At 39.7% G+C, this 17,494-nt stretch overlaps 1 protein-coding gene across 2 annotated transcripts in view; it reads right to left on the bottom strand.

Annotated features, from left to right (window-relative positions):
* Positions 1-689: 689 nt before the first annotated feature.
* KIF3B (kinesin family member 3B) overlaps positions 690-17,494 on the bottom strand; it is a 37,467-nt gene continuing 20,662 nt past the window's right edge. For both annotated transcript variants that reach the window (XM_078150204.1, XM_020990730.2), the window contains 8 exons: positions 14,701-16,174; positions 13,061-13,162; positions 12,550-12,672; positions 12,342-12,460; positions 6,611-6,724; positions 5,816-5,921; positions 5,027-5,205; positions 690-4,295 (listed from right to left, as the gene is read on the bottom strand). In XM_078150204.1, the coding sequence (XP_078006330.1) occupies positions 4,199-4,295; positions 5,027-5,205; positions 5,816-5,921; positions 6,611-6,724; positions 12,342-12,460; positions 12,550-12,672; positions 13,061-13,162; positions 14,701-16,107 (2,247 nt within the window). In that variant the 5' untranslated portion in view covers positions 16,108-16,174 and the 3' untranslated portion in view covers positions 690-4,198. The remainder of the gene's footprint in view (positions 4,296-5,026; positions 5,206-5,815; positions 5,922-6,610; positions 6,725-12,341; positions 12,461-12,549; positions 12,673-13,060; positions 13,163-14,700; positions 16,175-17,494) is intronic.

Genomic DNA, 17,494 nt, shown 5'->3' with positions numbered 1-17,494 from the left:
ATCATTGTATGTAACTGAGGTAAAACAGAGGAGTAGATTATGGGAAAGAATTAAGTTGAGAATACTCCCTTCCAACTCTAAATCTGTGATTCTACTTGACTTCATCATCAGTTTGTCTATAAAATCGGGATAATGTGAATCAGCAAGTTATAGTGGAAAAAGCAATGAATTTAGAATCAAAGGACCTAGGTTCAGATCCCAACTCTGATCTACCTATATAACATTAGGCTTACCTTTATACTTAACTTCTCTGGGCCTCAGTTTCTTCAACTGTAAAACAAAAGTTTGGATGAGATGATCTCTCAAGTTCTTCCTACTCCAAATTTTATAATCCCAAGTCATCTTCTGTAATATTATTTCCTATTTTAGATTCACTGATTCATTCACTAGAAGAATACTAGTTCAAAACAACTGAATTTTTCTATCACCAATCTTTCAGAGGGAAAAAAGTAACTCATTTGATTTTTTTTTTTTTGGCGAGGCAATAAGTGACTTGCCCAGGGTCACAGAGCTAGTGGGTATCATGTGTCTGAGGCCACATTTGAACTCAGGTCCTCCTGACTCCAGGGCCAGTGCTTTATCCACTGTGCCACCTAGCTGTTCCAACTCATTTGATTTTAGTGACACTGACAATATGGAGAATATAATCAAAATTGTTTCCAAAAGTGTTAGTAATTTATGAGGAGACATTTTTATAGGTACAATAAATCTGAATGATTTTATTACACATCTCATTTTAGAATCACTTTTACATTCCTAGACAAAGAAAGAAGTGATACAAATAAATATCAGCTGTAAAACCTAGAGCTCGAACTATTGACATATTCTTTGTCTAAAGGTAGTCAAAAAGAAGATTTAAGATCAGTATTAACTCTGAGGAGCCATAAGATTTCCCCAAGGCAGTTCTCCTGTACAAAAGCAACCTTGACAACATCTCTTTCTAGATCCATGAGACATCTGGAACCAGGCTGGATGGGGCTAGAAGGGCTGCTCTTCCTAAGACAGTACCAGCTGCCAGCCCTTGCAGAGTGCAAAAGAGCCAGGTCCGATCATTTTTGTCCAGTTCCAAACATTGCTTTATGATTTTTATAAGTTGTAATAACACCATTTTGTTTTTTTCAATTACAAATGCTGAAAAGTTAAGTCACTGTTTAGGGTAAGCTCAGCTTCACAAATGGAATCCTGGGGCAGGAAAGGTTTCCCGAGTTAACAAAGAATCAACACTTCTCAGAAACTTGGCAACAAACCTACATTCAGTACAAGGGTTAGAAAAGAAAGTGACAAGAACCTGTATGGTCTGTATGACACTCTAGTTCAACCGACTGTGGAGGGATGACTGATGAAATTCAAGCAGCATGCAGGCATTTAAGTGGAGAATAATCCAATTAGATTTAGGGATTCTTATGAAAGTGCTTCATTCCTTGATTTGTGATCTTGGACTATGCATCCAGAATGTCTAACATGTAGTTCTAAAAATGAAACCAGATACAGACCATAGCAAAAGGTGGAAGATGTTAAACCATTCTGATGAATGTTGTGGGGGGGGGGAAGGGCGGGGTATGAACAGTTCAAATGCCTACCTACTCAGTGAAAAGTTTTCTTCAGAGGTTGGTAGATTCATTTCTAAACTTCGCTGCCTTAGAAGACAATCCAGATGATTTAGAATATAATATGCATGCCTGGCAGGCAAGCAGGCAGGCAGGCAGAGTGACCCATCTGTGTATTGGGAATGTCTGAAGAGACTTCATGCATTTTGGTCTAATTCAGAACAAAGCCCCTCATCCTCAAAGACAGTCTGCTGCCTACCTCCTTTATTCCAATATTTATGTTATTAATTCTGAGAGAAGAAAAGCACCAGAGGGAGGCTGCCTTAAAAGGGAACATTGACCTGCCAAACTAGTTTCCTTTTATATCATTTCCCCAGTTCCACATGAAATAAATGGAATTCAAGGCAATCGAGGCAAGACTGTGTTCAGCTTCGGGGCTCTTTGTTCACACATTTGTCAGAGTTCTGGGCCTCACTCACCAGCTCTTGGTCATGTTGGTCACTTCAGGATAAAGTACAAACTAAAGTCTAGTTTGTCCTGCAGTTTCCAATTCACATAACGTTCCTGTCAGAAAGGATATTTTCAACTCGCAGCATTCTGACAAGCTCAAGGAAAATATGGTAGAAGAAACAGATATATAGCTATAACCATCTCAGGCTATACAACAGCCTCATCATTTGGTTTCTATTTAAACAGTAAAATCCTCTTTTGAAGACGGGAAAATGGTTTAATCCCCAGAAAAGAGGCAGGAAGGCATAACTCAATTATGCTACTGAAGCTGATGAAAGAAAGAGCTCTTGGTCAAGGAATAATTGTTTCTGCAAAGGAGAAGGGAGATGTTATACAGGTCTCTGTTTTTCAGAAATGACAGACATTGCACATGGTTCCTCCCTTTTCCATAGATAGGCAAAGACAGTCTTGTGGTTCTGATCCAGAAACATGCACTGGGGAACTGAGCAGCAGAGTTAGAACATAACCCAAGGTCCACCTGAGCAGCCATCTTGATGAGACACCATTGCCAGCAAGGTGCCCCAGCACAGCTGACCCAGAGACTACTGTCCCCCCTGCTTATGCAGCCAGATACCTACACTGTAGAGTTTTTCCAGCCTGAACAAAGTTACTTAGTGAAGATTTCATAAAGACAAGAGTAACACTCATACATTAGTGTATTTCTAGAAATGAGCAGATCTTCACACATATACATAGAGATGCAGGCACATGTGCACCTGCATGCGCGCGCGCACACACACACACACACGCACACACGAGCTTGGACTTTTCTCTTTGAGTGGAGGGAGCAAGTAACATTCATATGACAACCAAAATAAAATATAGCTCCAAATTTCAATGTACAACAAACTAAAACTTACAAACCAAACTAATATTTGCAAACAGGAACTCTTCTGAGCAAGGCAGTCACATACAGCAATTGATCTACCTTCAGCTCAGGCCTGGCCTGAGGAGTCAGCCTGTGATTCTGCTGTATGATGGTAGTCTGCCACTGCCCCAAACAATTATGGAAAGATCACTAGGAGGCACAGTTCCTTTGCCCTAGGCTATGGTGTCCCCAGTTACCACAGCATAAAGTCTCATTCTTCCTGCTATGAGTCAGCCTGATTCTGTTCTCCTATAGGGTTAATAAGAGTTAATGAATCTGTTCCTTTATGGAAGAGAATGAGGCACAAAACCCTAGCACTCATCTCAATGAACTACTTTCCTTTGTCTTCAGGTGAACTCAAAATTATAACTACTTCATCTCTTTATCCCTAACCCCATCACGGTTGGCAAAGGTAAAGCAAGGCGTTCTTCCTCAAAACAGAGAGGCCCAGACTCAAATCAAGACCCACTGCATGTGGCAACATGATAGTAAATGAAGAGGAAAAAAGGGACACTATTTGAAATTCGCATCAGTTTATCAACTTAACTCTTTGACAGATAGTCACAACTGAGGTCTGAAAGAAGCTATTTCCTAAACCTACCAAGTAGGTAAAGGATATCAATTTCTATTGCTTCCACTGTCATATCTTTCAGGAGCAGAAATATATAGGACCCTAAGACATAGCCCCCCTCATCCAGTAGCTCTCAAGGGAGGTAAATATTTCTTAATAGGAATGGGGGAAGATCTCTATTCCCACCTATCTGGAATTTCAACCTAAATGAAGCTCTCTGGATTTCTCTAAACAGAACATGCATCAAATCACATTTTAAATCTTTTGCTTTTCAACCTCCCCTATCATCTGGCCCTAAGGGCTCTGGAGAGCTAATCCAGCTATGGCAACTCTCAACTCTGCCCCTTCTGTCCAATAGTAAAGGAGCTCTCAGTGCAACAAACAAGTTGAAATTGAAGGAGAAGGGACCACCTCATCGCCGCTAACACACTTTACTGTAACCCATGCATTTCTGATTTACTAACTAAGATAATTTCCCCCAAAGGGGTGAATGCCAAATTATAAATCTCTTCCTCCCATGTTTCAGAATCCCCAGGACCAGCACATTTGCACACAAGTCAGTTATTCAGCAAAGAGGCCCTCATATTTCCCTAGAAAGAAGTGGTCCTTGGTTTGGTTTGAAAGCCTCTCTGCAGGTTTTTGCTGGTTTTTTCTCTCAGAAGGCGACGGTTGCTGCTCACGCCTTGAGAGGAGTTACTGGTTTTACTTTGGAACCAGCCCCCGCGATTGTGGATAAAGCTGAGATGCAGGAGTTCCAGAGGAAGACGAGGAGGATCCTGACTTTCTTCCACTTCTGGGCCTGAAAAAAAAAAAAGAGCAAATACATATGAAAGTTCATGTTCCAAGCTTTATCCAACACAAATTAAACCCTTCTCCTTTGTGTACCATGTCAATTGCAATCATCTTGATCATTCTTCTACAACCCCTAAACCACTATAGTTTTCAATTTATTTTTCCAAGTAGTTGCCCAAGTGATAGGAACTATATGGACTTTGTACAGCAGAACAACCTGCCTCAGTGGGCCAGGGAAGATACATACTCTTGCAGCACTAGATTTAAGAGAACACCTAGGTTTGTTTCTCTGCTATGATACCTATTAGCTGTGTGACCTCAGGTAAATCATTTAACCTGAGCCTAAAATTTCCTTCTTTTCAAAACAGGATCATAGGGCTTAGGCTTAAAGGAACCTTAGATGTTTTCTAGTCCATCTCTGCTGCCGTATTTTATAGATGAGGAGGCCCAAAAAGGTTAAGGAGATAAGTACTCAGGATCACACAGATAAAAAATGGCAAAGCAGAGATTCAAACCCAGGTCTTCTGCTTCCTGGGCTCTTTTCATTACAATATATTTCCACAACCAACTTCAGAGGGTTGTTGCAAAGAAACCATTTTGTAAAGTGTAAAGGCTACCAAAATGTGAGCTATTATTTGGGTATATGATATATAACTGTGGTTATAGGTGTATTTTACATTTTATTCTTGTTCATTCTTGTCTAAATACTAGAGATTCAGTCCAATAAGTACCACTTACCTAGCCTTGGATTTTTTATTTGATATGCTCTCAAAGGATGAGGCATCCACCTGTATTTCATCTTCATCCTGTAGAGCAGCCTCCAAAGCAGCTTGGACTTTGGGAGCAATAGCTGGGCCCTCATAGTCTCTGGTTGTCCGGCTAGGCATATCCAATTCTAGTAATACGATATTCTCTGCCTAGAAATGCAGAGCCACAGATAATGCCTAATTAGCTGGTGTAAAGAAATCACCCCAAACAAGAAGGAAGCTGGGATATGGTGGTGAATGCTGTCTACTTCCTAGATGGGGGTCTTTTCTTCACAAGTGGTAGTGGTAGTAGAAGGAAAGAGGCCCTACCACCACAGTAGGTCTGCAGTGTGGGTCCATTACGGCAAAGTAAAGAAAAGTTCTACTAGGATTGGGAAGGAGTGCAAAAAGCACTGGATTGGCTGTCAGGAGACTAGTGGTCTGCCTTAAGAACTTACTGTGACACCTTGAGCAAGCCCCCTCCCACCTCACTGCTGCAATTTCCCCATTTGAAAATGGCCCAGATGATTTGTACTCAATTTTTTTTAAATGAATGCTTAAAATTAATCAATTAATTGATTAAAAAAAAAAGAAATAAAGAAAATGGACTAGATAGTCTCTACGGTTGCTTCCAACTCTATAGCTCTGTGAAAGCTCTCCCCTTCAAGTTTTTCTTTGTACATGGTCAAATCCTTCTTGCTCTGAATTTACAGGACAGCACGTGAAGATTTCTAAAGGATCAAACTCTTCTGATTTGGAGAGAAAAAGCAATAGTTCCTACCCTATATCGGGCCTCTGGACGAATCATCATGGACATCCTCGCGTGTTGGCTAAGTGGCCTCTTATAACCCACAGCTGAAACAGGCCGTTTCATCATCTGCTGATTACTGGTGGGAAAGAAATCAATCACATCCTGGAAGTGGACCAAAAACCTACTACAGAGCTTAGAAATCATAATGAATCTATGCAAACATCTGTGCCTTCTCCAGACTGTTGTTCTGAACTAGATCTTGGGCAGATTTTATACCCACTACAAACAAAGCCAGAACACAAGCAATTTCTTGGCTCCATTATTTCACCTATGTGGCTTTAGGCAAGTTACTCAACACCACCAAACCTCATTTTCCTCATTTATAAAATGGGGATAGTTAAATTTAGACTACCTACCTCATGATGCTATTGAGAGGCCAATGTTTTATAAACTGTAAAGCACTAAATGGTGGCAGAATTGCTTATTGATTTAACAGAAAGAGTCATTGAAAAAGGACTCAGGAGACATGAATGCCAGTCATACCTCTGGTATGAATACTTTTGGCAAGTCACTTTCCCTGGCTGGGCCTCAATTTATTCACCTGTAAAATAAGAGGGTTGGACTGATTCCTAAGACTCCTTACAGCTTTGCCTTTCTATGAAACTTCTCTATAAATGAGTCTGGTTTTATAATACTTATGGGAGAACATGTTTCGTCCACGATTGAAATGACATAGACTTCATTCTTACTAGATTTCCTCTAACCAAGTTCCAGTTCTTTCAGACCTCTCAGATCACTCCCTAAGAAAGGTGAATGGTAACTTACTCCAGTCGGGTTATGGGATGCAATTTCCAATGATCTTCCTCTTCATCAAAGAAGGATCTATTCATGATTTTGCCTTTCTCTTCCAGAGGAATAAAGTTTTCTATAATAAGATGCCTGTAAGAATATACACATATTAGAGTTATACACCTCAATAAAAAGAGAAAGAAGAGTTTCCTATATCAGTCTTGCACATGTGCTTCTACATGCAGCTAGTTTCTAGCTGTTAGGGTAGATATTTGCTAAACTAAACATCTCTTGGTTGACAATACTGTTAATGCTAACTTGAATTACTAGTTTTTAAGAGTGAGAGACTTACTGAAAATTAAATCACTCAACGCAATTCACCTCTAGTACTATGTACAATACAAAACCTTTCTTTCCTGAAACCTTCCATATCTTCCTCTGCTCCCCTCTCTTTCTCAGTTGAGGACTTCATCTCTTCACTGAAAAAATTGAAGTCATTCACTATGAGAGTCCTCTTCTCCCATTCTATCTCAAAATCACTTGACATCATCCCATACCACTCTGTACATATGGCCTTGATCTTGATCCCATCCTATCATATTCTCTCTCTCTCTTCTTATCCTACTATCTTCCCCCTCTCTCTTCTCCTTACTCCCTCCCTCTCTTTCCAGGTCTCCTTCCCTCTCCCTCACCCCCATTTTCATCCCTTCTTCTAGAGTCCTCTCTTCCATCAGTCTCTTTCTTCCATTCCCCTCATCCTATATTTTTCCTCTCTTTCTCAACCAAACTTCTAGAAAAAGCTGCCTGTATTTGTTGACTTCATTTCCTCTCCTCACTCCCTCCTCAACCCTTTGCCTTCTGGTTTCTGATTTCATTTGTTAACTGAAACTGTTCCCTACAAAGTTATCAATGTTCTCTTAATTTCCAAAACCGATGGTCTTTTCTCAGTCCTCATCTTTCTCAACTTATCTGCTGCTCTTTTTTTTTTTAATCAATCAACCAAGCATTTATTTAAGTGAATATTATGGGCCAAATACTCTAGTAGGTGCTAAGGGTACATATACAAAGAATGAAACACCCACTCACAGGGCACTTACATTTTAACAAGGACATGTATATGTATGAAAAAAAAGTGGAGAAAGCATCAAGAAGAAATTTCTCTTCGTATCCCAAAATTATTTGCTGTGAATTATATTTGGGTCATAGACTGGTCATGACCAAGTGTGAATTTGCATTTATTTGTCATGTGATTGGAATAAAATGTATATCAACAACAACACCGAAGCATTACTGTATTCTACTTTTGAAGATTTCCTGCATCAGCAAAGCTAAATGAGTTGTCCAAGATCATAAAATGCCCTATCTGCTGCTGTTGACACTGTTAACCTCCTTCTCCTAGATACTCTTTTCCTCTCTAGTTCTCCCTGCCTTTCTCATAGCTCCTTGTCAGGTTTCTCTGCTGTTGCATGATCCATATCATACCTCCTTACTATGAGTGCTCTCTCACTCTAGATCAGAGCTTAGACTTTTTCCACTCTCAACCCCCTCAGTGCTTCTTAAACTGTGGGTCGCTACTCTGTATGCGCTAGATGGCCTCAGCAGCTCCCATGGGTTTCATTAGCGTCTCTATGCATGTACACACACACACACACACCCCACTCCAGTCTCCCTTGAGCTTCAGTCCCATATCATCAATTACTTCTTGGAGACATCTCAAACTCAGCGCATCCATAACTGAACTCATTATCTTCTCCCCATCCCCAAACCCACCCCTCTTCCAAACTTCCCTATTTCTGTCCAAATCACCTTCCAGGCCTCTCGGTCCATAACTTCAGCGTTATCCTTGATTCTACATTTTCCCTTACTCCATGTATCCAATCGCTTGCCAGATCTTGACATTTCTGCCTCTACAACATTTCTTGCGCCTGACCTCTCCTCTCTACTCACACAGCTGCCACCTTAGTTGCGTCCCTCATCACCTTTCACCCAGTTTATTGCATTGCCCTCCTATTTGGTCTCTGCTCAAGGCCTTTCCATTCCCAGTCCATCTCTACACTGCTGCCAAAGTAATCTTCCTTAACCACAGTAAACTGCGATGACTCCTTAGTGCCTCTTGGATCAAACAGAATCTCTTCTGCTTAACTTTGAGAGCCCTTCACAATCTGGTCCCAATCTGTCTTTTCAGCCTGGTTGTATATTACTTCTCCTCCCATAATCTGTAATCTGGCCAAACTGACCTTCGCCCTCTTCCTCACATACAACAATCCATCTCCCATCTCCAAACCTTTACACTAGCTATCCTGTGTCGGAGATGCACACTCTCCTCACCTCCACTTCAAAGAATCCTTCTCATCTCCCTCTCTTTTAAAGACTCAGTTTAAGCAACATCTTCTACATGAAGCCCTTCTTGATTCTCCCAACTGCTAGTGCACTCCCTCCCAAACTGTCTTGTATCTAACTGCTTTGTATTTATTCTGTCTATGCTTATATATGTGCTTATTATTGCTTGTGCTAGAAAGTAAGCTTCCTGTACATAGAGTTTAATTAATTGTATTTGTGTCTCCACCAAAGTCCTGGCACATAGTAGATACTTAACAAATGCTTGCTGATAGACCTTTTCTGTCACCCTTGTTAGTTTTCTCTAGCTCCTCAAATTAGTTTCTATTTACTTATATGTGTCTGTCTTGTATTCTCCCAGAGGAAGGTAAATTCTTTGAGGGTAGGTATTATTTCATTTTTATCTTTGTAACCCCAGTACCTAGTACAGCATCTTGTATACAGTAAGAGCTTAATAAACATTTGATTACTCAAATTGAATAAACATTTATTAAGTCCTTACCATGTTCAGAGCCCCATGATGGGCACTGGGGAAAAAAAAACAAAGGTTAGATAAGATGGAAAACCTGTCGTTACAAAATATTCATCAACCTCCAAATGATAATTTTTAAAAGCTTAGTAGTGCTTTATGGTCTATAAAGCCCTTAATATCTATTACCTCATTTGATCCTCACAATCACCTCGTATGCCCATGCTGAATCTCCATTTTACAGATGTAGAAATTGAGCGGCAGATGAATGATTTCTCCAAAGTTATAGATATTATAACAAATACAACAAATATTCAGTAAGCACCTAAGGAGAAGAGCCAGGTGTTAAACCCAGAACTCCTAACTCCATAGCTAGTGAGTGTTCTTTCCACCACAGTAGAGATACCTTTAAATAATCAAAAAGACTTGAGTAATTACCTAAATGGACAGTTACTCAAGATTAAAAAGGCCAAGATTACTTTTTTGGTTTTTTTTTAAATTATCAATGTATTTAATTGAGAGGATTGTCCTCAATCTTACTCACAAAAAGGATGAAACTTCTAGAGGTGTCTATGGAAAAATCAGTGCTTCCAAGGAACCTCATGTGGGGATGAAAAGACCATCCTTCCAGTGGAATTGCAAGATTTCTAATCGATTTGGGTGAAGTGTGGAACCAGACTGCTTTGTTGTGATTGATTTTCACACCGGTGCTTTGGCACTGGGTTGGACTAACTTTTTAAAGCAATAAAGGTAAAGACAAGAGGCAGCTATCACTGTGGAGATTTGGTTTTCATTTTAATATGCACTTGACTATTAAACGGAGTCAAAACTCCTTAATTGAACATTTAAAGCCCTCCACCATCTGGTGCCACCCTACCTCCTAGCTTTGTCTTGCGTTATTCCCTCACAGGAAGCCTGCACCCTAGCCAAGCCACATCACTGGATGGCTCCCTGTATCCTTCACATGCTTTCCCACCCTAGTGCCTAAGCTTACGACTATTCTCCCACCTAGAGACCAACTTTCTACACATTCCCCATCTCTATCTGTGCAAATCCTGCCCCGTTCAAAGGCCCCTTGGAGAGAAGTTGGGCTTGTTTAAATAATTCAATTTATGGCTAGGTGTTAAGACGTTGCATGATTACTGCTACTTTGACAGTCTCCAAAATAAAATGTGTATCATCACCAATGACTGAAAAGCAAGAGATCCAAACCAACTTCCAGGTGCCACAACTCCACGTGTACACGAACATGTACATGATGAGAAATAATATAACCTATTAAAAAGCATATACTACTACTACCGCTACTACTACCACTACTACCTCAATCCTGCTGCAAAGAGTAATGAACTCGAAGTTTGAAAAGACCTTAGAGTTCATCTATTCTACTTCCCTCTGAAGCATGAATTTGGACTCAAGAGTTGCATAAGCCCTGCCTAGCTCTATTGCCACTTCTTAATAGCTGTGTGACTTTCAGAGCCTTAGTTCTCACCACTCTAAAATGTTGCTAATAACACTTAGACTGTCTTTCTTATTAACATTTAGGAAATAGAACCACTAATCCCTAGATACTAGTAACACATGACAGTTCAATAGCTTTTTACATGTCATTTAATTTAATCCTTTCAACAACCCAGTGAGATAAGGAATGTTGGTATTATTCCCAATATGCATGTACATGAGGAAACTGAAGATCAGAGAAAGTAAAGTGACTTTCTTGAGGGTCCACAGTCAGTCAATAATCAATAAACATTTATTAAGCACCTACTCTGTACCAGGCTAAACTGAGGAATACAAACAAAGGCAAAAGACAGTCTCTGCCCTCAAGGAGCTCACAATCTAATTGGGGAGACAACAAGCAAACAAAAATGTACAAAGAAGCTATACAGAGAATAAATAGGAAATATTAACAGAGAAAAGGCACTAGAATTAAGAGGAATTGGTAAAAGCTTCCTGTAGAAGGTAAGAGTTTAGCTGGGATCTGAAGGAAAGAAAGCCAGGAGCTGGAGATGAGGATGGAGAAAATTCTAGGCATGGGGGGGACAGCCAACGAAAATGACTGGCAACTAGAGATGGAGTGTCTTGTTCACAGAAGAGCAAAGAGATCAGTGTCACTGGTGAGTGTTACGTCTAAGAAGACTGGAAAGGCAAGGAGGGCTAGGTTATGAAGAGCTTTGAATAGAGCCCAAAATAGGATTACATATCTGATCCTGGAGATAACTGGGAGTTTATTGAGTAGAGGAGGTGACATAGTTAGACTAGCACTTTAGGAAAATCACTTTGGTAGCTGAATGATGGATGGACTCACCAGCAGGCTATTGCCTAGGCATGAGGCGATAAGGGCCTGCACCATGGTGGTTGCAGTATCAGAGTAGAGAAGGAGCTGTATTAGAACGTTGCAAAAGTGAATCAATAGGCATTGGCAACAGATCGGATGTAGGGAGTAAAAGGCAGAGATGGTGATGAGTTAAGGATGACACCTAGGTTTTGTGAGCCTGCGGAACCTGTAGGATGGTGATGTCCTCTACAGTAATAACGAAGTCTGGAAGGAGAGAGTTTATGGGTAAAACAAGTTCAGTTTTGGATATGTTGAATTTAAGATTCACTTAGAGATTCAAGTCATCTGAAAGGCAGCTGCAGATTTAAAACTGGAGGTCAGCAAAGAGGTTGGATTGCATCGATAGGTTTGAAAAGCATCACCATAGGATGATAATTAAAACCAAGACAGCTGATAAAATCATTAGTGAAATAGTATAGAAAGAGAAGAGGGTCCAGGATAGAGCCCTGTAAGACACCCACACTAGTAGGTGAGACCTGGATGAGGATCCACCCAGATAAGTAAATGAGCCAAGATTCGAATTCAGGTTTTTCTGACTCAAAACTCAATGTCATTTTCAATATAGCCCAGTTGTCCAACTTCCTTCCTGTAACTTGGGGTCTCTTGTGGCGTTACAAACTTACTTGAGTTTCAATTCTCTCGTAAGTTCGTTTTGAGTCTGTTCCAGCTCCTGACGCTCCTTGATATGTTCTTCTTGAAGGTCATGTATTTCTGCCTTTACAGCCTGGAGCTTAGAAAACAACTGGAAGGAACCAAAGAGACAAATCAAAGTCAAAAAGAACAATTCTCCCATTCTTGTAAAATTTCAGACTTTTGTAGTTTTCTCTCAACCTTTTTTAGTTTCTTGGTCTTGATGTCCACTTCTTGTTGTAAAGAGCTATAAGTCTCCTTCAGCTCCAGTGTTTCTTCATCCCGACTTTCCATCTGCTGTTGAATTTCACGTTCCCGACGTTTCTAATAAATAACACAAAAAAGATCAGTTTTACTCTAAAAAAGAGTTCTACTTATTTACTTATACTTTATCTACTCATACTTAGGATTCTGCTGAAGATTACAAGAACAATACACCTTACATCTCTTGATGTAAATATCCAAAAAGCAAGTCAAACCAAAGGAAAAATATACTTAAAAACTTTTTTTCAATTAATAGGCATTTATTCTTTCTCCCTCTCATCTCTCTCTACTGGAAAATAAAAATAAAAACAAATCCCTTATAACAAACAGGTCACATACTTCTAATTTTAATTTCCTCTGGAAGAGTACAATATAAGAGATATTTGCTATATGCTTCAAACCAAGAAATAAATTTTTTTAATAACTTTTTTTTCAAATTTGTAATTACTTGCTCTGCAATTTCCTGTCGCTTCTGCTCAAGTATTTTTTGTTGTTCATTGGTATGGTCAACTATATTTTTTCCTCCAACAAGCAGCTTACTTTCCATGGCCTGAAAGGGAAATAGAGAGATAAGGCAGCTTTGTCCTACAAGTGGTCTACCTGAGAAAAACATTCTTCCTCTCATATATTCTATTGAAATCTCTTCAATTCAATTCAGCTCAACAATTGTTTATTAAGTACCATCTGTATAGAGAGCTAGATGCAGAGGTAGATACAAAAATTGGTTGATATATGGTGCCTGCTCTTATGTTACCAGTCTGTCTGTTATGGTTACTGCTTAGCCCTCATCCCTAAGCAGCACAAGGTACTGGGCCAGCCCTAAGGGATAGAGGCTTGGGGTATATTATATTATGTCTTCAGCCTCCTTCCCATCACAACCACCCCAACAAGTGTGAGAAAGGCACAGGCTCAGTCCTTTACTTTGGTAAAAAGGGCTGGGGGAAGGAGAGGTTGTTGACTTACAGGCTAATGGCATGTATGTGAGACTCAAGTGTTTGGGGCCTTTTTAATTTTTTTAATATCAGCTAGGGAAGCCACTTCCTTCTTCACTACCTGCTGTGTCCCTGAATCACTGCCCAACTATAAACAGTGAGAAAGCCTCAAAAACCAAGAATGAGTCATACATTGTATCACGTATATTTTAATTGTAGCCAACTACTTAACTCTTTGGTGAAATGTTTCCTAGCATCTTAAGTTTTAGAGTCAATGTTTTCCCTTTCTTTGTTACTTTCTTTCTTTCTTTTCTGTCTTTCTTTTTTTTTGGCAAGCCAATATTTTCCTTCAGTCTTCATTTTAGAAATTTGCACCATCATTGTGACCTCAGCAGGGTAAGAGAGAGGCTTTCACACTCTGTTCACTAAATTACAGGATCAATCTGGCAGTGACCTAGAGTTAAGAGAGGCATGTGTTGTGTGTACAACAGCTTAGAGCCCTCACATCATCTGCCTACAGTTGTAAATGAACCCTCAATCGCAAGTCATCACAAGTGCTCCTTGCTCTGGATAACATGTGTTACTGAAAAATTGTGTGGAAACCAAAGTTATTAAAACCAAATCAGATTTCAAATGCTCAGAATATTATTTAAAGACATCCTTTGGAGAATTCCTTTGTAAAGCCAATAATCTTTCCTCCCCCAATTTAGTTGTTTTATAAATTCAAGTTTTCATGTTAAATTTAAAATCACAAAAGTTTAGAGCTAGACAGGGACCTTTAAAGACCACTTAGACTAACTTCACCTTTTATTTCTAGGTGAGGAAATGGAGGCACTTATTGATTAAGCAACTTACCTAAGGTCACACAAATAAATTAGTGATAAAGCCGGGACTAGAACCCAGGTCTCTTTCCATACATATCTATACATTGTCTTCTGAATCTACATCCTTAAAAAAGGCCATGTATCCCTTTCTTAAAGCAAATTTGTTTTTAAACCTCTGATCCACATCCCCTTTCCTAAAATCTTGTAAGATAATGTTATTTTCTGCCATTCCTGCCTCTTTTGGGGGGACCAGGGCAGGATATATTCAAACTATATTTGCCTAAATCAAACAGAGAGAGCTATGGAAAAAGTCCTTTGGGACAGTACCGGACCTTGATCTTGGCACCCAGCATTTCTGCAGCATCTTTCTCCCTCCTCAGATCCTCCATCTTTTTCTCCTTCTCCTTTAATAATCTCATCTTGTCTTCAGCTACCAAGGTGTGATCCTCTACAATGGCCTTCTTTTCAATCTCCAGTTTCTCTTGCTGCTCCCTCCAGTAGTCATCTTTATCCTCACCTTCATCCTCACCTTCTTCACCTTCTCCCTCTTCCTCTTCCTCTTCTTCCTCTCTGCCTCCAACCCCCTCTTGGCGTTTTTCCCTCTTTTTTCTTTTGCCAATGGAACGTTTTTCTAGCTGGGCCTTAAGCCGAGCAATCTCTTCTTGAAATTCTCGAAGGAGGGCATCTTTAGGATCCTCATTAACTCTTGGCTTATTCTTAATATTTTTGGCACGGTTGGCATATCTCAGTGTGGTAAGGGTTTCTTCTACATTATAAGAGGCAGGCCCAACATTGGCCACCATCACAGTTTTAGCATTGCCACCTAAGGAGTCTTGTAAGAGCCTTGTAAGTTTTGAGTCCCGATATGGAATATGAGTACTTTTGCCATCTACAAGTGCAGATATGACATTGCCCAAAGCTGAAAGGGACAGATTAATCTTGGTGGCTTCCTTCAACCTTTCCCCCTGAGCTCCTGTCTTGGCTTGGCGTTCACTGCCTGCAAGATCTACTAAATTCAGCTTCCCCACACGGATATGATTTTCTCCATCAAGCCCTACTTCACTGCACTCAATAGTGATAACAAAGATGGCATGAGATCGAGAACTGTGTTCATTCATGTTGGTAGCACCAACTGAACGGTTTTGATTTCCTACATTCATGACATGTTCTATTTCCTTGACACTCTTTGTAACAAAGGAAGACAGATCCTTCACATAAACACCAGTGTCTGGCCTCTCTTTTAGTTCAAGCCTTTTTGTCTGATCCTTTGACAGCAGATCTCGAATTTCTTCTTGGTATATTTCTAGGTAAGAGGCCCTGACAAGGTACTGCTGATTCTGAGATCTAGAAATGTGGGTAAAGATATGATCAAAGGAGTTAGGGATAACACCTCTTTTCTCAGCGTCACCACGAACCCCTTCCATCGTATAGGTTTTCCCAGTCCCTGTTTGCCCATAAGCAAAGATGGTTCCATTGAAACCCTGAAGGACAGAGTCTACAAGAGGTCTGAAAGTCTCATCATAAAGCTCAAACTGCTTGGAATTCCAGTCATAGACAGCATCAAAGGTAAAAGTCTTGGGCATCTCATGGGTTGTTCCCCTGGGATTCTTGACTGACACCTGCCCTAGCTTCACATCCACATCAACAACTTTATCATACGAAGCAGCCTTTTCTTTTCCATTCATAGGACGACATCGTACCACCACCCTGACCGACTCTGAGCTCTTCAACTTAGACATGGTGACAGGTCAGTGTGGGATGAATTGTAATGACTGCTGATCCAAAATAGCTCAGGATGCTAAAATCCTAGGGGGAAAAAAAGCAATTCTTAAGTTGCAATTTCAGTAGGTTATTGCATGTCACAAACCTGATAATTTTTCTCTTGTAAATTAAATTTAGTATTTTTAGAATCCCACATGTTTTTACCCCTAGGCTCTTAACTATCTTCAACAAAAAGTATTAATGACAACTCATTTATTTTATTAAGTTTTCCAAGTACTTTCCTTATAATCCTGTGAGGTAGGTAGTATAAAAGATGAGGAAACTGAGATCTAGAAAGGATAAGAAATTTACTCATATTCATACAGTTAGTGAAGTGTTAGAGCTGAGATTCAAAACCAGGTTTCCTCACTCCAATTCACTTTCAACTATACCATACTCTTTCTTTCACCAACATTACTAGTCAATCAATCAACAAATATTTATTAAGTTACTACCATGTGACAAAGACAATACTAAGTGCTGGAGGCACAAATAGTATTACTAAAACAATTCCTACTCCCAACGAGTTTACATTCTAATATGAGAGACATATACATAAACCAGTATATACCAAATAAATATAATCAATAAAAATAAGCATAAAGGAGTTAAGTACAAAGTAGTTTGGGAGAAAGGGCACCAGCAGTTGGGAGAATTTGGAAAGGCTTCAGGTAAAAGGTGATGCTTACTGCTAATGAGGCTGTGAACTGATCCAGCCACTCTGGAAAGCAACTAGGCCGAAAAAGCTATTACATTGTGCATACCCTTTGACCTACTAATGCCACTACTAGATCTAAACCCCAAAGAGATCAATGGAAAAGGACTCCATATGTACAAAAATATTTATAACAAGCTCTCTTTGGGGTAGAAAAGAATTTGAAACTAAGAAGTCCATCAACTGGGGAATGGAACAAGTTATGGTATATTACTGTGATGGAAAACTACTGTGCTATAAGAAATTATGAAAGGGATGGTATTAAAGAAATCTGAGAAGACTTGTATGAACTGATGCAGAGTGAAGTAAATAGAGACAGAAAAACAATTTATACAATAACAACAATATTATAAGGACAATCAACTCTGAAACTTAGGGATTCTGATCAACACAATGACCAATCACAGTTCCAAAAGACTCATGATAAAACACTTTAGAGAAGCGATGGACTCAGAGTGCAGAGCAAAGTATGTATTCTTTTTCTTTTCCTTTTTTTTTTTGGACAAGACTACTGCAGGAATTTGTTTTGCATGATTATAGCCAAGCCCCAACCTTGGATTACTCCTCCCACCATCTCCTGTTCTCACCCTATTCATGAACTGCTTCATAAAGTTGGAGGAAATCATGAAACTATGCTACCTGGATCCACT

Source organism: Phascolarctos cinereus, unplaced genomic scaffold (assembly GCF_003287225.1).
Source record: "Phascolarctos cinereus isolate Bilbo 61053 unplaced genomic scaffold, phaCin_HiC Scaffold_2;HRSCAF=192, whole genome shotgun sequence".
NCBI classification, from domain to species: Eukaryota; Metazoa; Chordata; class Mammalia; order Diprotodontia; family Phascolarctidae; genus Phascolarctos; species Phascolarctos cinereus.
Note: the sequence above shows the minus strand (reverse complement) of the source record. Positions and strands in the feature narration are given on the sequence as shown.